This window comes from Nelumbo nucifera, chromosome 1 (assembly GCF_055504915.1).
Source record: "Nelumbo nucifera cultivar China Antique chromosome 1, China Antique-T2T, whole genome shotgun sequence".
In the NCBI taxonomy this organism is placed as follows: domain Eukaryota; kingdom Viridiplantae; phylum Streptophyta; class Magnoliopsida; order Proteales; family Nelumbonaceae; genus Nelumbo; species Nelumbo nucifera.
The window spans coordinates 73828194-73848170 of record NC_142649.1 but is presented as its reverse complement, the minus strand read 5'-3'; the positions used below and the strand labels follow the sequence as shown (position 1 = coordinate 73848170).

At 36.8% G+C, this 19977-nt stretch overlaps 1 protein-coding gene across 1 annotated transcript; it reads left to right on the top strand.

Moving 5' to 3' along the window:
- The first annotated feature begins 240 nt into the window (after positions 1-240).
- Positions 241-19495, top strand: LOC104604905 (glycerol-3-phosphate acyltransferase 9-like). Its single transcript, XM_010269474.3, has 12 exons — positions 241-444; positions 571-628; positions 6164-6282; positions 11802-11901; positions 12434-12529; positions 12671-12767; positions 13877-13964; positions 14066-14162; positions 14485-14570; positions 14748-14867; positions 15012-15110; positions 19235-19495. The coding sequence occupies exons 1-12, from the start codon at positions 368-370 to the stop codon at positions 19287-19289; spliced, it is 1092 nt and encodes a 363-aa protein (XP_010267776.1). The 5' UTR covers positions 241-367; the 3' UTR covers positions 19290-19495.
- The last annotated feature ends 482 nt before the right edge of the window (positions 19496-19977 follow it).

Here is a 19977-nt window from a genome sequence, read left to right as displayed (position 1 = left end):
TATGGGAATCTCCCCCTACGTAATACTATGTAGAAAGATGAGATGTTCTCCATGTATGACTGCGATGTTATGTGAGTAGACGTGAATAGAATTTATGCGGTCGAGAGATCCGGATTCGAGATTAAGCCCCGATATCCCCCAATATCGAGTAGATCAGACGGTTGAGATCTCTTGCCAAAACAAGTTCTCATGGCACGTTGCTTCTACGATAAGCGAATAAGTAAAAAACCCGACGGAATCGAATCGACATAAGTGGGGCGTGGGTTCTGAAAGGGAGGCAAATCTCCGTGGTGGAGGAAGCAAAACACTCGTTGAAGAAGAAATTACCTAAAATTGAGTGAGTGAGCTCAACCCATCGAGTTCGAAGATGGACTTGGATCGACCAAACATAGAGGAATATTTACCTTCAGAAGCCATTCAAGAGTCTAACGAGAAGCTTCACTTGTAATCCCTTTGGCTCCTACTAATAACCATTACCACCTTCATTTTCGCTATTTTTCTTCTTTTTATTTAATTTTCTTCAATCTAAATCTTCTGCTACTAATGATACTGTTCATAAAATCTGATCAGGCGTGATTTGCTCGACATTTCGCCTACTCTAACCGAGGCTGCTGGTGCCATTGTTGATGTAAGTCTCTGTTTTTTGGCTCTCTGCTTCATTCGCTTCGCCATTGTTTTTTCTTTTTCTAGTTCTGTTCAGATAAATGCAACAACATATTTAGTGGCGCCACCTCAGTTGTACAAGTGTTTTGGGTGTTGAAAACGAATAAGGTTTCCTAAATGTATACATTTTCATCGACATATTTATTTCTATTCTGATACAGAATACCTATGGGGCGGGAGATTATTGTAAGACTTGGTGATTAAAATGGTACTTGATTTATTTACTTATGGCTCTGAGGTTGCACAATTCTGAGGCTTGTTTTGGCTCTATAGGCCCATATAGCTCTGTCCCAAACAGATTCCACGAAGAAAAATAATTTTTTTTTGAAACTTCTGACGTACCGAAGCTTAGAAACATACTGAATGATAGAAGGATACGCAAGTAAAGGTGTGGTTGAAGTGGAACAAAGAGAAAAAGAAAAAAAATTGAAAGCTAGTTACTTAACAGAGATATTATCCAAAAGAGAGCAGATAGGCAGAACAGGGTTCATGTAACCAGTTGCAAATAGTTATATGAGATGAAAATGGATGGACAGAGAGGATTTGTAGCCATTAGGCTGTGACAAGTTTCATTTGGCTCAAACTTATATCATCAATATAGTATGGAGGGAGCAGCACTGTATGGGTAAAATTGACATGTTTAAAGTGTCTTTTCAATTTAATATATTCAAGAAACAAATGTCTACTGGTGAGTGCCTTAGGTGAACAAGCAGATGTTGTGAAGTGTGGAAATAATAGAAAATTTGGCTGCATTTTCTCTTGGATCAACTAATAATCAATTTATATCTCCTTTGTGTGTCAAAATATTGCATTAATATAATTTGGTAGATGTGGTCTTGTAAAACATACTTTTAATGTCTGCTGTGGCATTTCCTTTTCATTAAGTTCTGAGTTGTTTGACCTGTTTGGAGTAATTCTCATATGATCCGCGGAACAAAAAGTGATAATAAGGCAGTATTGAGAGTAGACCCATTGTTGGACATCTTATTCTCAATATTATGACAAGGATTGAATTATTAGGTCGCACTTGAATGATAATTTTCTTAGGTGGTTATTTGTAGGTGTTAAAGAGTACCCTTTCCAACCTCCCCACCTATTTTCTTTTGCTCTTTCCCATCCCCTCCAAGGTATCTAAGAAGTTAGAATCCCTCCAAAGGAACTTCTTGTGGAGGGGTTGGGAAGAAGAAAAGAAAATTCACTTAGTTAATTGGGATCAGGTCTGTTTGCCTGTTAAAGAAGGTGATCTGGGAGTGAGAAAACTAAAGGCTTTTAATTATGCCCTCTTAAGTAAGTGGATTTGGAGATTTGGTTCTGAAAGGGATGCATGGCAGAGGTCTCTAGTTGCTGCTAAATATGGTGTGGATTGGAGTAACTGGAGATCTTTGGACCCTCTTCAGACATGGGGCTGTTCCTTGTGGAAAGGACTGAAAGGTATTATGAAAATCTTCCCCTCTTTTCCAGAAGGTCTGGAGTATAAGGTGGGAGATGGAAAGAGGCTGAAATTCTGGAAGGACCCCTGGTGTTTGAACTCCCCCCTGGCTGAGGTCTTCCCTAACCTCTGTCAGTGTGCCTCCTCCCCTGATGCATCAGTCTTTGACTCCTTTGAGTGGGAGGAGGGGTGTGCTGTTTGGTGTCCCCTCTTTAGAAGGAACCTCCATGACTGAGAGTTGGAGCAGCTGCTGGAGCTATTACAGCTATTGCAGAATCAGCATGTTTCTGTTAATGTGGAAGATGAATGGAAATGGAAATGGAGTGGTGATGGTGTTTTCTCAGCATAGTTTTTAATGCGCCAAGGTGAGGCTAGGGGACAGGGGGGCGCCTAGTTGCCTAGGTGGGGTCTATGGACGATGGATTTTTTTTAAGTAAAAACATGTATCCTAGGGTAGTTTCCTAGGTTCCATAATCACATTTCCTTAATAAATATCCATAATTTTCATAAGAAAAGTATAAACTTCATGTTAAAGTATAGAAAATCAACATATTACAACATATTCATGAGAAGAAAAAGAAGAAAAGAAAATTTGAAAAATATAGGGGCTGAACCCCTAAAAATGTGTTGATTGGACAACATTTTATGTTCTTTCTTACTTATTGGTTCAGGTTTTGAAGTCTTTGAGGGTTCAATACAGCATTCAGCAATGTTTGTGTTGATTAAACCCTAACATATAAGAAAATAACAAAAAGAAATTAGTATATAAACACAATGAATATTTTAGTTTAAAAATGTCTATTTTATAATTATAACCTCAAAAATTTAAGAATATAAAAGTTTGTTATAACACGCTATAGAAAACTGCTTGGTGATTAGGCGAGGCGAGACTCCAAGGTCACCTTGTTGCCTAGGCATTGCCTTGACAACTATGTTTCTCTGTTAAATCTATGGCTGAAAAACTAACTCAAGGTTCTAATGTGGAATTCCCTAGCAAGCAGATTTGGGTCCCTACTAGTCCCTCTATTCTGGTTTGGGTACTTACTGGCTCTAGACAAATGTTTGTCTAGAACGAATTTGCTTAGGCATGGGATTCAGATTCCTGATCTGAACTGTGGTCTATGTGGCTTGGTTCATGAATCTGGTGATCATCTTTGCATTCATTGCCCTCTGTCTGCTAAGTTATGGGAGCATTTCATCAAATCAGCCGGCATCATCTGTGTCATGCCTCGATCTGTAAAGGAGGTGCTGTGTAGTTGGAAGCTTTCTGGTCTGAGTAAGAGAGGGAGGCTGGTCTGGAAAACAATTCCTGCAGATTTGGGTCCCTACTAGTCCCTCTATTCTGGTTTGGGTACTTACTGGCTCTAGACAAATGTTTGTCTAGAACGAATTTGCTTAGACATGGGATTCAGATTCCTGATCTGAACTGTGGTCTATGTGGCTGGGTTCATGAATCTGGTGATCATCTTTGCATTCATTGCCCTCTGTCTGCTAAGTTATGGGAGCATTTCATCAAATCATCCGGCATCAGCTGTGTCATGCCTCGATCTGTAAAGGAGGTGCTGTATAATTGGAAGCTTTCTGGTCTGAGTAAGAGAGGGAAGCTGGTCTGGAAAACAATTCCTGCAGTTATCCTGGTCACTGTTTGGTCTGAAAGGAACAGTCACATCTTCTGCAACAAAGCTAGAGCTCCTGAAGACCTGCTTAAGACTGCTGCCAATAGACTTGCTTCTTGGTTATCTGTAATTTCAGAATTTAAAAATCAGAATGTCTTTCAACTTCTTGAATCCCACTCCATTTGGACTTTGTAATTTGGTAGTTTTTGGAGGAGTGGAATATTGACATTTTATCCTGCAATTGGACCAAATATGTTCAAAATTGACTGGGTCATGTTGATAATTCTCATTGTGGCTGGTTAGTTTTGATGATGTTAACAAATAGTATGCTGTTATCAGAATATTGTGAGAGTGAGATTTATTCTTCTATTTGAGTTTGGTTTTGATGATTGTTTAGTACTATGATATTATCCCTCTCTTTTCTAGTTGTCAGCATATTCATGTTGCTCATGCAAACTTTCTTGTCATGTGTAATGGAAGAAAACTTGAAGGAAAACTCATATAATCATATGCTATGTTCAATTGGTGGTATTCTGTAAAATTCCAATTGCTTGAAACTATTGTTACAGTGACACAATAATTGCCAAAAGGAACAATGTTTTAAAATTGAAGAGCATGATGTATATACTTATCTATAACTCAAAATAAATAAGCAGTATTGCATGGACACCCCACTCTTGGAGGGGACTTGTGTCCAGGAGTCATCCTGTGTCTGACTCTTCAAAATACATGTTGGGCTCAGCCAATGATTTAAAAAGGCGCGCCTAGGCACATAGGCCAGGTGCATTTCAGGGTATGTGCCTTGCCTAGGTCCTAGGCGCAGCCTGGTGCGCCTAATACGCCTTGTGCCTCAGCCCAGGCGTGCGCCTTTTGAAAATTTGATGTTTTTTTGCTTTTTTGAACATAGCGGCTAGGCTGGGGGCTCCGCCCCCGGACCCCCGTGCCACACCCCTCTAGGCAAGCCCAAACAAGTCTGCATTAGGTCTTAATAAAATGTTGCTCATTCATTCATCCTAATAAAATGTTTTCTTAAAAAGCAATTAAAACTATAAAATCATTGCTTTTTGTGTGAAAACTAAGAATTTAAGACCTAACGTGGACTTGTTTGGGCTTGTCTTGAGGGGTGTGGCACAAAGGAAGCTTGTAGAATCAGGAATGTAATATGTTTTACATTACATTAGTTACTTGAAGTAATGCAATTGAGTGAAAAAAGAGATTAGAGGTTTTACATGCTTGAAAATGTTTTATATGTTTGATTTTATTTTTTAAATTCTCATTTGAACATGCTTTACATCTTATGTTTATGTATTTTAATTTTAGATAATAGGTTTTTTAAAAAATTTATTTTAAATTTTAAGTTTATATTTTTATTAATATTATGTTTAATATTTTTTTTTGATTTTTTGGCATTTTTTAAATTTCTGACATTTTTTTTTATTTATTAGCATTTTTTTTTGTATTTTTGCGCCTTGCTTCAAAAAGGCGCGTGCCTCGCCTTGCGCCTTGCGCCTCAGGCACAAATTGACCCCTGTACCTTTTTTGTGCCTTGCGCTTTTAAAACACTGGGCTCAGCTATAGTGTGAATTAGGTTGACTTAGCAAAATACCTGCAACCTAGACTCTAAAAAATTACAAAGCCTCACCTTAAATGCCTTTGTTTAATAACAGTCCAATCATTCAAACTATTCTTGTTGTACATGGTTTTCTTCTTTAATGAATTTATACTTCACCTGTTTCAAAAAAAAAGAAAAATCAAATTATTCAATAGGGGACTCATATTTGTACTTCCCCAATTTACACAACTTATGACCCATTGTTTATTGGATTTTTTTTTCCAATTAACATTGAAATTAGGGAAATAATGAAAAATGACTAGTGTGACTACGTGAAAATAAGCAACAGTTGTAACTATGTCAATTGTAAATTGTCACTTAACTATTTAAACTGTTATACTTATAATACTATGAACTTTAAGAATAGTATAAAAAAAGTCATAATATCTAATATAATCATAAAATATCATACATGTGAGAGGTGTCCACTAATCCTACTCTTTTTAGGTTCACCAAGTTGGACCCTCAGAAATGTGTTGGGTTCTGATTCTCGTGCCTGTATCCATTCAAAACTGGAAATAGGTGGAGATCGGCAAGTTAAATCCTGTGGCGTTGCTTCAGAGCTGCATAAACAATCAAATGTAATTAAGTGCCATGAGTGCTAAAACATTTTAAATTTTAATTATATGTGTATTGGCTGCAAAGACCTATAAAGTCAATGTCACATGAATATTAGATACAAATGGAGCATTTCAGAACTCTAGTTATAGCATAGGTTTTTATTAGATGGAGGCAAAGGGGTATCTCTTTTTGCCTATTCTGTATATTCTTAAAATTTCTTAAGTTGATTGCTATCTTTATCATCTGTTTAATCTCTTAAAACTTTTCATTCTGGATGAGCAGGATTCTTTCACTCGTTGTTTCAAGTCAAATCCGTCAGAACCTTGGAATTGGAATGTATATTTATTTCCACTTTGGTGCTTTGGAGTGGTGGTAAGATATGGGATTCTTTTTCCTGTTAGGTGAGTCCTTTGTTTTTGAAATTAATATTGTTGACATTTTTGTGGTGACTGTTATTTTTTTAGCATTCATAGTTTTAGTATCCCATCATAGTCCTAATTTTTCCTTAGTAATTCCTTTGTATGCTTATTTTTATTCTTAATTGATAATTATTTTATATCTAAAGCTTTCTTTCCATGGTAGTTGATTGGTTATTCACCAATTCTTTGTAGTTGGGAAATAGAACAAAATTCAGAGTTATAAATCACACCCTTCTGTTTTTACTATTTTTTTTTAAAGAATTGCAGATCATATGGCCTTGACACCCCTTTATGTCATGTTTTCTTAGTTTTCCTCATCTGGCATTTTTTTTGCAAGTTTTTATTTCTTTGAAATCCTTTATATATGTTAATAGCTTTATTTTTTTTTCTGCATGATTTCCTGATGAAATTCTTGTTCACCACTCAAGGTTATGCATTTCAGTCTGAAAAACTGACATACTCGTGCAAATTAAGTTTGCTATTGTTTAAATTTTTTTATTTTTTATTTTTATAAATGAAGAATTTATTAATAAACCACTGATATAGGATACACTTGGAGAGGTACAAGCTGCAACCTCTCCAACCCATCAAGAACTAAGAAGGATTTACAATTGAGCCCAATACAGATTTTCCCTATTTTCCCCTTGCTTGGCTAAACAATCAGCCATAGCATTGGCAGATCTCCCTACCCATTGTATTCTAACATCCAAATTCCTCGTCAAGCATTTGAATCTTTTAAGTTCATTTTTGAAGCACCAAATTGTAGTCTCTGGTTTTTGTAACCACCCCACAACCACCTGAGAATCACCTTCTATTAGTAGCTGCTCCACTCCTAGCTGTACAACAAACTGTACCCCTTGTAGTGCAGCTAATAGTTTTGCCCTCGTGGAGTCCCCTTCACCTAAAGGACCAGAAAATAGAAAAGTTACAGAACCACTTACATTCCTTATAACCCCTCCCATCCCAGGAAGACCTGGATTGCCCAGACTACTACCATCAAAATTTAACTTCATGAAACCTTCAGATGGGGGTACCCAGCTCATTTGCATCTTTGTCCTCAGAGAAGAATTGTTTGCCACTTTCTGCCCAATGCCTCCACAGGTCATTAAAAGAGAACTGCTGAAATAAATCTAGAGATTTTAACCACACTATAGCCCTGTATAGGATACATTCCTTTAGATCTTGTTGGCTTTGCACCTTCTCTTGGAATATTCTGGCATTCCTCTCTTCCCACACTGTCCAAAGCAAAGCTGCTCTTGCAACCCTCCACATTATTCTTCCTCTTCAATGGTGCCAAACAAAGGTAAAAGGGTCAAAAAGCCTGCTTACATCTGCTGGCCTATTCCACCTGCATCCAAAAATCAAGAAGAGCCAATCCCACAAATCTGCTGTAACAGTACAGGAAATTAGTAAATGGTTGCAGTCCTCACCAAAGGATTTTCAAAGAGTACACCAATTGGGCGGGAGGCAGAGAGAGGGCCTTCTCCTATGTAGATTATCTAAGGTATTTACTTTCCCATGAAACACTTCTCAACAGAAAGCCAAGACCTTAGGGGGAATAGGCTTACACCAAACCTCCTTAAAATGGAAAGAAAGAGAATATAGAGGATGACATAGGGCCTTGAAGAAAGAAGCACAAGAAAAATTCCCTGAGGGCACAAGAGTCCAAAACCTTTTATCTGGTTCCGTGGGATCCAAATACACTTTTTCAAGAGAATTCAATAGGCCAGTTAGACTCACAATTTCCTCATCCCTTAGACCTCTTCAGAACCCAAAGTCCCAGGCTGGAGTTAAAGGAGATTCCAAAGGGGAACAAAAAGAAGAAACAAGTTCTTTCTTATACAGAGAGATAGAGAATAAGGATGGAAAGAGGTCCTTCAATGTAACCTCCTCAACCCAAACATCTTTCCGAAACAGAACCGAATTACCAATACACACATCAGACCTGAGAAAATTGTTGAGTTGAGGGAGAAGACTGTGGATTGCCTTCCAAGGTGTTGCCAAAGTTGCCCACTGAGAAACACCAGCATCCCATCCGCTCTCTCTGAGTGGCCATGAATACTTCCTATCACCTCATACCACAATCTTTCTCTCTCTAATGGCCATCTCCATAGCCATTTCCCAAATATTGTTTATTGTTTAAATTTTGTTGGGACAGGATAAAGGTGAAGATCATTCATAATGAGCTTTTTGCAACTGATATTTCACGGGTTGTAACAAATTTCAGGTCTATATTTGCTTATGAGCCAAAAGAAGAAAAACCATGAAGTTTATTCATTTCTTGGTCTTTGAATGGGATGGAGTTGGCTCTTTTAAGTTTTAATTAATCCATCATTGATGGATTAGGATGAAATAATTTTTCCCAGAAGAAAACGAAGAAGCTGAATTTTAGCCATTGAATACCTTTTGATCAAACTCTAATGAAACATGAACCCTGTAATGGAGCCTATTACCTTCCTGATACCTCTACACTTGTCCCCAAAATCATTGCATTTTTGTTCCATATACCAGCATAGTGCAAGTTGAAGTGATCTCTGTATGATATGTACTCAGTGCTAAGTGTTATTCAGAATTTTGGATTGTGTCTCTCATCAGAACTTGATTTTTGAGATTTTAGTTGCCTGACTGATCTTTAGAACTTAGTTTCTTGAAACAAAGTCGGTATTCTCATGATTCAAATAATCTAGGCTTTTATTTTTCAACGGTTGAGTTAGCATTTAAGTCTATTCTTTCCTTTTTGTCATTAAGTTTCACCATAAAGGAGGACCTTTTAAGTGATTTTGATGTTTTACATTTGCAAAAGAAGAGTAGCCTGGGTTGAGAGTTAATGGCCATAAAGGACCTTTTCAGTGTTTTGGATGTTTTACATTTGAAAAGAATTGAATGCTAATAGGGGATAATCATAAATCACTAGGGCTGCAACTTGGGTGGGGTTGGGTTAGGCATTTATTAAATTTTAAAAGGGTGCCCCAAAGGCCTGGGCTCAACACAGTGGAATATCTTGATTCTTGAAATTGGGTATTGAATTTGCATCCCTACAAATCACTGACCTGGGAAACAAGATTCTTAGGCATAGGACACTTTTCTATAATGGTGTTCTTGGTGGGTGTACAAAGGATATTTCATGGTGTCCAGCTTTATTCTCTTTTGCAAGTTGGACCTTTCTTTGGGCAACTTCTGAGGTTTTTGTCACCAGGCAGAGGAGTCTCTTTAACATTTGTTCTTCGACTGCCCTGTGATTAAACATATCTGGGCACAGACAGATGATCCAACTTTCACTAATAACTTATCCACTCTGGCTTGTTGCTCGGCAATTCTTTGGATTATATGGAAGGCTCGCTGCAAGGTAGTTATGGAGAATGGCTGCTTTGACCCGACCCATGTGCTTAACTCTATTGAAACCCAATTTCTGGATCTTCAAGAGACAACTTTGCATTTTGAACAAAGTCAGATTTCTCCATCACCTTTCCATCATGCTGTATCTTGGATTAGGCCCCCTACTAATTGGCTAAAAATCAATTTTGATGGGGCATTGTCTTCTGAGAAAGCTGGAGCCGGGGTTGTCCTAAGGGATCATAATGGATTGGATCGGTAGTGTTAGTAAGGGCAGTTCCCCTTCCTTTGTGCTCATCAGCGGAATGTGAAGCTAAGGCACTACTTGAGGCTCTCAAGCTCTCTGTGGACCTAAATCTGAACTGTATTATCCTCGAGGGAGATGTGCTGCAAGTAATTTCTTCTCTGTTAGGGGAGGATCTTTCTCTTCCTTGGCGAATTACCAATGTTCTTGCCGATTGCAGAGAGCTGTTAAACTCAATCTCCCACTGCTCAGTTACTCACATTAGAAGAAATGGGAAGATAGTGGCTCATAAGCTGGCCCGCTACTCTCTTTCTCTTTCTAGAACTCACACCTGGTCATCACCACCTCAATTTATTTCTTCTGATTTTTAGAAGCTGATTGTAATACTCCTTGAGTAGCTTTGAACAATTAATTGCCTTAAGGTGTAAAGAAAAAAACTTCTGAGGTTTTTGTATATTCTCCTTGTACATGGGCTGGTGTAATTGATTTTCAATATCAATACAATACTTATTCAAAAAAAAAAAACAGATCTTTGTATATTGTGACAAATTGGCAAGAACTCTTAGAAGAGGAAGCAAGATATGATAAACCTCACTGTGGATGCAAAGAATATCAAATAGAGCACCATAATTATTTAATGAAAATACAAAGTCATAAGCCATCTCTGAAAGATTGTCCTCAATACATCTCAGATCTCTCAACCTCCTTGGGCAGAACTTTTAGTGAAGGAGTTTGATGGTCTATGAATTTGTCTGAATCCGATGTTCACTTTGATTGCCTTAACTCTAGCCTCTCTAACATGATCATCAAAGGTTTGAAGCCCCTCAGTACCGTCTTTGAACCAATTGATAACCAGCTTCCTCCGTACAGTCATGCCTGCTTTGAAAGTTTGTTGGTAGAAGGGGATTCATCAACTCTGTTTGGGTGTTTCGTAATTTGAGAAGAGTTCCATTGGAGCTACTTGCATATTTTTAGAGATATCCATACCATAGCATCTACATTACATGGAAACTACAATAGTATTCAGGGACCTGGAAAGCATATACTATTTTTTAATTTTCATTAATATTTTTTGTTATATAAGTAATGGATCAATTATCGAAATGAAAACAAATTACATCTAGAAGCATAGATAAATTCAAAAAAGGCCACAAAAATAAGATAGTTTGGAATTAATTATACTGATTTTTTAAGTTTTATGTCCAAATTTCACTTCAAGAGTTTCACATTCTTTAATCATCCATGACAGATTTGACAAAAAGAGGATCCCCTCTAGTGTCATGCTGGTGTCAGTCAATGTAACATAGCGTAGCATTTAGAATGAATGTCTCCTTCCAGTGGTCAGTCAATGTATTAGCCCTTGTTCTTGGTTTCCTTGTGCTATGGAAATGCTAAAACAAACCAATGGAGTCAAAGTGTGGGGAGTGGGAAAAACACATATCCATAATGAGATTAGTGACTCTTGACTGTCATTTCAGCTCAAGGAGCAAGATAGGAAATAAGGGCAGCTCCTCATGTGCACTCTTTTCTTTAACCTTTTCTTTAAGATGTACCGTGGGCACTTGCTCCTTGTATAGCTTTTATGTTCAAGTGGTTGAATAGTTCTGAGACCATCTATGGCTAGGAGCTGCTCTTGTTTCCTATCTTGTAAATTATTTTTCTATTGACTTGAAAAGAAAAAAATAAAAAAATAAAGGACCAGTATGCAACTATGCATGATATTCACATGAATGTTAATTCTTGAATGTCTTTGATGTGATGAAGTTCAACAATTTTTGCAATGACAGGCAAAAGTTTCATCTCTGATTCTTTTGCAGCTAAATAGGTTCACACTGACTTATTTGAGTCATGAAGAACCTTGTATACCCAATAATGAGCTTTTAGATTTTATCAGTAATTTGATGCATCTTATTTAAATATGCAGAGTTCTAGTGTTAACAATTGGGTGGATAATATTCCTTTCATCCTTCATTCCTGCACATTTCCTATTGAGAAGTCATGATAAGTGGAGGAAGAAGATAGAGGTATAACCATTTTTCTCTCTATATTGCTTTATGCAGTTTTTGAGTTATATCCTTTAACTACTCATAAATTTTTTTTATGTGCTTTTGGAAAAAAATGGTAATAATATTGGATGTTTTGTTGGATATACTGCTGTTGATATGCATTTGTTGCTCCATGACTTGAATTACAACCCATTGCTTTCAAATTGAGTCTGAGAGTGGCTGCTTTGCTTGTGCCAAAGGTTAGGTTGGTATCCAGTTCACTCTTCCCAAGATCCTGGATGACCAGGACCAACATTGGATAATGGCGCTTTTTGGTTTTTAAAAATTTAGGGCATGCTGTACAATACATATTATGTATTACTAAATGAGTAGTTTATTTTAATATTACTAAGACCCACATGCATCAGGTGTGGTCTAGTTTATTTTATTTTATTTCTAAGGAATAGTTCATCTTTTTAATCATCATTATTGTTCTTAATGTTATTTGGATTTTGTTTAGTTATGCATTTCATACATTTGGGTCATTCAATGTAAATTGTTTTCTCTTCAGAGATATCTGGTGGAGTTAATATGCAGCTTCTTTGTTGCATCATGGACTGGGGTTGTCAAATATCATGGGCCACGGCCAAGCATGCGACCCAAGCAGGTATTATTAGTTAGCAGCCTTGTTCTAGGCTTCTTGTAGCTTCTTGGTGTGAGTTGATGTTTCTCTAAGTGGCTACTTAATATTGTTAATTTGTATTACATATGCTTATGGATCTGAATTTCTGTTTTATGGCTTGAACAGGTTTTTGTGGCCAATCATACTTCCATGATAGATTTTATTGTTTTAGAACAGATGACTGCATTTGCTGTAATTATGCAGAAGCATCCTGGATGGGTTGGTAAGCGTCCAAGGCCAATTGTCTATCTGAGTTTCCCTAGATACCTGTAGATATTCTATTTATATGTATGCATTCATGTATCTATACTTTTTTTTTCCAGAAATTCTGTTTTGTTTGTACTGAATTTTCTTTTTCTTTTAGTTTTCTTTGCCACATGGTTCAGCCTTGGAGGGCTAGATTTTGTGCTTGAAGGTTGCCACCCACTAAGGGGAAAATAGAAAGAAAACAAAACATGCCAATGTTACTTATCAAAAAAAAAACATGCCAATGTTTTTGTGCAATGATACTTCCCAAGTCCAAAATTTCTGGGTTCTGCATTGTCATTTTGGAGCTCAAGTGTCAAATTTGATGACTTGTGAAATTGCAGGAGGATAGTGAATTTCCACTTCTGAAATCCATCAACCCAAAGACAGCCTTAATGTCAATCCTAGAATGAAAACAACAAGTTTGTAGAGCTGAAAGAAGTGAAATGGGTAACACAATACTTGGTGAATAATGCCCAGGTCAATACAATATATATTGCATATGTATACATAGGTAATTAGATGTGTATTAATATTGTATATATATGTCATTTAAAGAGTTTGTATTAAAATTGTTAGAAGGCAAAATAACCATGTTAAAAAGTACAGCTGATATGTATATTCTCAACTGTTGAAAAAGAAGTATACATTAAAAAGGGATGAAAAAAGATTTGGTCCAGTTCAGATTTGAAGTCTGCAAATTGAAATGTCTTAAACACCATAGTGGAACTCTAGAAGTATAACAAGCAATTAACATACATTAAAATATTAGAGAATATAGGGAAAGTCAATTAAAACTATCCAAGTAAGATCTGCATACTTAAAAACTTTATCTGTTGAATTATCAAAAAAAAAAAATATATCTGTTGCCAAAACAAATGAAATTTCTAAAATTTATACAGTTTCATTATAAATTTGTTAAAGTGTAAACCATTTCATATTTTTTGAAGTGTTAATGTTGTAAAGTATTATAATTTTATAAATGTTCATACAATATCTGGTACATGGTATCATGTTGTAATTATGCTAACCATGTGGAGGTATCCAGATGATTTCATGCATTTAATTGTTGGTTCTTTTGTATAGGGCTTTTGCAAAGCACTATTTTGGAGAGTGTAGGTTGTATCTGGTTCAATCGTGCAGAAGCAAAGGACCGTGAAATTGTAGCAAGAAAGTAAGAATTGTATTCTTGATATCATAAGCTTATTGGCTTGAGAATACTCTGGAACACAATATAATCCACCATCATCATCATGCTGTTCTTGTGTTTCATAGGTTAAGAGACCACATTCAAGGGGTTGACAACAATCCTCTTCTTATATTTCCAGAAGGAACATGTGTAAATAACCACTATACAGTCATGTTCAAGAAGGTTTGATTCATATTTCTCTGTAGAAACCCTTTGAAAAGGAAGTATTAAACTTTATTTTTAGATATTTCTTAATAATGTTACAGCAAGTTTCCTTTTTTTCTCATTACCATTTTGTTCTGCCTTTGGATGGTCATACTCTGATAGTAGTTATTCCTTCGAACAGAAGATTATTTTTGGTGATGTTGAAACAGAGGAATTTAGGTTACTAATTTTGGTGATAAATTATATTTGAGAAGTTTATTTTGGAAATTTTTTCTCTGTTTAAATTGTACTTGCTAGTTCATCTTTGACATACTCTTGTTTATTTATTTGGTCTGTTTAGGGTGCATTTGAACTTGGATGCACTGTTTGTCCAATAGCAATCAAGTACAATAAAATTTTTGTTGATGCCTTCTGGAATAGTAAGAAGTAAGAATCTCCTTCAGGTTACTAGTTCATACATGTACTGAACTGTAGCATGTATAGCATATAAAATCTTTTTGTTGTACTTCTAAAGAAATATTTTTGCAGTTTTGTGGAACTGACCAAGCAATCATGTCTCTCTTTAACTATAGTTTGTATCTTCTTGCACTATATATTTTGCAGGCAATCTTTTACCATGCACTTACTGCACCTTATGACTTCATGGGCTGTTGTTTGTGATGTTTGGTATTTGGAGCCGCAAAATATTAGACCTGGAGAGACACCCATAGAATTTGCAGAGAGGTTAGGTTATGCATCTTTTCTGCTCTTCAAAGACTAACATGACATTTAGATTTTTTTCTTAGTTAATAGTAAAAATTAAGCCTTCTGGCATGTTCTTATAACAATGATTTCTTTTTGTCTGAAATCATTGCTCTTGCTCTGCAGGGTACGAGACATAATTTCTGTTCGAGCAGGTCTTAAAAAGGTTCCATGGGATGGATATTTGAAATATTCTCGTCCTAGCCCCAAACACAGAGAAAGAAAGTATGTCAATCTCATCTTCTCTTCAAGTTTTAATGGAATCCAAATTACACCTTCACAATGTTCATAACTACTGCTTATGTGTTCACAACCATCTGGTTTCATACTCGTAACCCTTTATATCATATAGTTCATATGAGGAAGACCAATTTCCAAGTAGCTGCAACTTGCAAAATCCTAGAGTTAAATGTATTTGTGTATGAAATGAATTATAAGTGCAAAGGGAAGTGAGCTTTAGCATTCCTAGCTTAGCCGGTGTCAAGGAACAATTAAGTTGTTTATGCATTATAAGACACATTGGCAGGCTTTTCACAGACATGACAGAATCCCATATAAGTAGTTCAGAGAGGTTGAGATGGTATTCTCTGAACAAGATGGTGTAACATGTCCTTGAACATTTAGAGAAGATACAGTCTATTCTGGTAACATAATTTTGTGCACCTGGTGACCAAAAATTTTGACTGGGCTTTCTGTTATTGTTCATGGGTGTATTCATTACTTTTTTTTTGAAGGGTAAAGAAAATCATTAAAATAAAAAGAGAATACAAAGGGAAAGGTGACAAGAAATCACCCGAGAGAAAAGACAAACACTAAAGCAGATGCACCCAAAGACACCGACGTACAAAAACATTCAATACGAAGAGAAAACTCCAAAATGACCACCTGCACCCTCCTACTCGAATGGACCTGAAACAGAACCCAAATGCCTAGACTTCCTAATCCTCTTAAAAAGAGGAAAGCACCCCTTTAGACTAGAGAAGGTTTGGACTCTACATAAAGATTTCAAATCTAATGTGGCCTCTTGGTGGGAGGAGTGTGAGGTGGACGGTTGGACTGGGTTTTGTTTTCTTCAGAAGTTAAAGTACCTAAAGAGAGTTAAAATCATGGGGAAAGGAAGAGTTCAAAGCATCTGCTGAAGAAAAAAATAAGTTAATTCAGGAATTGGATGAGTTAGACTGCAAGGAACAAGATGGGAATTTAGATGGCCAAGGGAGAAGAAGGGAGGAATTAAGGAAAGAGTGGGAAAAGGTAGTTAGGAGGGAAGAAGTATACTGGAGGCAAAGATCTAGAGTAAAATGGTTGAAGGAGGGGGATAAAAATTCAAGATTTTTTCAAAGCTATGCCATAGGAAGATGAAGAAAAAGTTACATCTCAAAACTGAAGGTGGCACAAAGAGAAGTGGAGGAACAAGAGGAGATAGTGGAGCAGTTTCTGAATTATTTTTAAGGAGCTGTACACAAAGAGTAACAACAGATCCTTTTACTTGTCTAACTGGGAAGGAAGCTGTTTGTCGGAGGGACAACAAGCTTGGCTAGAAAGGGAGTTTGAAGAACAGGAAGTTAAGGAAGCAGTTTTTGGTATGGATGGAGACAAATCTCCTGGCCCAGATGGTTTTCCTTTGTTCTTCTACCAATTGTGTTGGGATATAATCAAATCGGACTTAATGGAAGTGTTCAAGGATTTCTTCAATTCGGCCATCATAAACAAAGGTAACAATTCAACATTCATCACCTTAATCCCAAAAAAAGAAGGCGTTTTGGAAGTAAAGGACTTTAGGCCAATAAGTTTGGTGGGCAGTATTTATAAAATTGTGGCTAAAGTGCTGGCAGACAGACTAAAGGAAGTGCTTAGAGATCTAATCTCCAATAGTCAATATGCTTTTGTAAAAGGAAGGCAGATCATTGATAGTGTTTTAGTGGCCGATGAATGTGTTGAAGACAGAAGACAAACAGGCAAGTCTGGAGTGGTTATAAAACTCGATTTGGAGAAAGCATATGACAAAGTTGTCTGGGACTGTGTACTAAATATGTTGGAGTTAGAGGTTTTGGAAGAAGATGGGTGGTGTATTGGATATAAGGATGCCTCAATTCTGCTCGGTTCTCAGTGTTGATAAATGAAGAAACAAAAGGCTATTTTCAGGCAAGTTGGGGCCTTAGGCAAGGCTGCCCCCTTTCTCCATTCTGTTTACTCTGGTTGTAGACATTCTCAGTCACTTCATTGAGAAAGCAAAAAGCCTAAACCTGTTGAAAGGATTTAAAGTTGGAAGACTCAATTCACTTGTCCCATTTGATTTTTGCTGATGACATCATTGTTTTTTTGGAGGCTGATCTGGATTCTATCATCAACTTGGAAAAGGTCCTTGTGTGTTTCGAGAAAGTTACAGGTCTCCAAGTAAAATTTTCCAAGAGCAGCATTGTGGGGATAAACATAAGTGAAAGTTTGGTAAGCAGCTTATTTATATAAAAAAAAGTTTGGTAAACAGCTTCAAGGCGATCCTAGGTTGTAAAGTGGAGATTTTTTCGATCTCATACTTGGGGTTGCCTCTCGGAGGAAATCCAAGAAGCCAAAGCTTCTGGGAACCAGTAGTGGAAAAGTGTGAAAAAAGACTGGCAACTTGGAAGAAAAGCCATCTTTCAAAAGGAGGAAGACTCACTTTAATAAAGGCTTCCCTGGCTAACCTACCTAATTACTATCTCTCAGTGTTCCAAATCCCGGCCAAGATCAGAAATAAAATTGAAAAGCTGCAGCGTGACTTCTTGTGGGATGGGGGTGGAGAGAAAAAAAACCACTTGGTCAGTTGGGACTTGGTCTGTAGACCAAAGGAAGCTGGAGGACTTGGAATAGGAAGGATCAAGGAAAAAAATGTAGCATTTCTGGGGAAGTGGCTGTGGCGGTTTCCTCTAGAATCAAACGCCCTTTGGACCTCGGTCATAATCAGCAAATACGGAAAGAATGTCAACGGTTGGGACAGCAAGGTCACCTTGAATCAAACAAAAGCCTCTAACCCTTGGAAAGGTATTTGCTCCATTTATGATATCTTTATTTCCTTTATTAGATATAAAGTAGGGGATGGGGCCAAAATCACATTCTGGACTGAAACACTCTAGCCAACAGATTTCCTCGTCTTTTCAATCTCTCCCAAAACAGAGAAGCTACTTTAGCCTCCTGTATTTTAGACTCAACCCCTGCTTCAAACTGGAACCTAAACCTAAGAAGACACTTAAGGGATGTGGAGATTGAGGATCTTGCTGAACTCCTACATGCCTTCAGAGAAGTCTATGTTTCCCCTTCAAACCAAGACCAACGAATCTGGAAGCTCCATCCAGCTGGTAAGTTCACAACTAATTCCTTTTTCAGAGCCTTGGTATCAGGTGATACAAACAATGGGTTCCCTTGGTATGTTTGCTCGGGGAAAATACACACCTGTGATCTTTTACAGAAAAAGCTCACCCTTCCCAAGACCTCAGATAGCTGGGACCGACATTTGGAAATGGTCCTTCATATATTAAACTGTCCCCCTAACTTTCAACATGACTTGTGTTGGTGTACAAACCATCTCCACATTTCTTTGGATAAGTAAAAATTTGAAACATCTAATGAAACGTATAATGTTCTTGTTGGAGATTAGGAAAATTACAAGCAATCTAGTGCTGGTCACCCTTTGACAGTTCACCTATCTGCCAGAAGGATGTTTAGAGCATTTCTTGAGTTGCCCTTCGTAGTTGGTCTTGTCAATGCCACATTTCCTCCATCTAAACATTCTGTCCACTGAGCTTTTTGATTATAAGTTTTAAGTAGGCTATGTATGGGGTCAAGACGTCAAGCATGCTTAAAAGGTGGTTGATGCCACAGAAGTGATATGCAGAATATTTTGCCAATTTTGGTTTATTAATTGTATTAAAACTATCAAATGACAGATTTAGGTGATTAGGTCTATATGTATTATGTAGTACGCCATAATTATTCTTTTCTTGTGTACAATAGGGACTTTATTATCATGACAAATAAGCTCAGAATTTAGAATTTTGTTTCTTGACATCCTCTCTCTAAAACAGGAAAAATACTGGAAATGCATTGAGTTCATCTTTCTGGTTACAACTTCATTAAACTTCTTTTATTTTTCATAATTTCTAAGTTTTTTAAATCTTTTTTTTTTCTTTTTTATTATCTTCCTGACTTCCCCTCTTTTTTTTCATCACAACTTTTGCTTCAGATCCTTTGCTGAATGTTATTTATGAGTTTATTAGTGTGGCTAATCCTTCTATGCTATTTCTGTCTGAGCAGGCAATTGATTTATTTTTTTAGTATAAAATAACAATTGTTCATTTCTGGTTTTACATTTTTAGGCAACAAAGGTTTGTAGAGTCGGTATTGCAGCGCTTGGAGAAAAAGGGAAAATGAAAGACATCTCGCAGCAATTAAAAAAAAAAAAACTCCACGATTATTTTTTTCTTATTGTCCTTAAATAGTTTTTCGGAATTTCAGATGTTCATTTCATTCTTCGGAAGACTTAATTGATATTCTTGTATAATTTAGGTGTACATTGAAGTTAGGATTCACAGAATTTATTATTATTATTTTTTATGACAGGCAAGGATTCAGAATTATTATGCCGTGTGGAAATTAAACGGTGATTCTCCCATTAAGAATCCCTTGTTTCCTATTTTTTACACTTTTAAAAAAGAACAGGATGCTTGAGGGTAACGGGAGTTTTGGCAAGATAACTACTGGCTTATTAAGGTGGTGTTTGGGACTGATGATGATTTCCTCGGAAAACGATGACACATAAGTGCCACAGTCCACATTGGTGTTTCATGGTTTGAAGCCATGTTCTTTGTTTGATACATTGGTGTTTCATGGTTTGAAGCCATGTTCTTTGTTTGATACATTGGTGTTTCATGGTTTGAAGCCATGTTCTTTGTTTGATTGTGTATTTTTCAAAAAACGCTGAAAAAACGATCATGCCTAAAAAACCAGGTACTCAGGTAGGCATGGTCTGGAAAAATGTCAGAAGGGGTGTTTCTCCGTTTTTCATTGTTGCTAGTAATGGTTATCTGATGAGGTGATGAAAATGCTCAAGTGGTAGAAA

Coding starts and splice junctions, on each gene's coding strand:
- LOC104604905 (XM_010269474.3), top strand. CDS start 368: ATGGACTTGGATCGACCAAACATAGAGGAATATTTACCTTCAGAAGCC. Junction 6,283..11,801: donor GGGATTCTTTTTCCTGTTAG/GTGAGTCCTTTG, acceptor TTAAATATGCAG/AGTTCTAGTGTTAACAATTG. Junction 14,868..15,011: donor CCCATAGAATTTGCAGAGAG/GTTAGGTTATGC, acceptor CTTGCTCTGCAG/GGTACGAGACATAATTTCTG.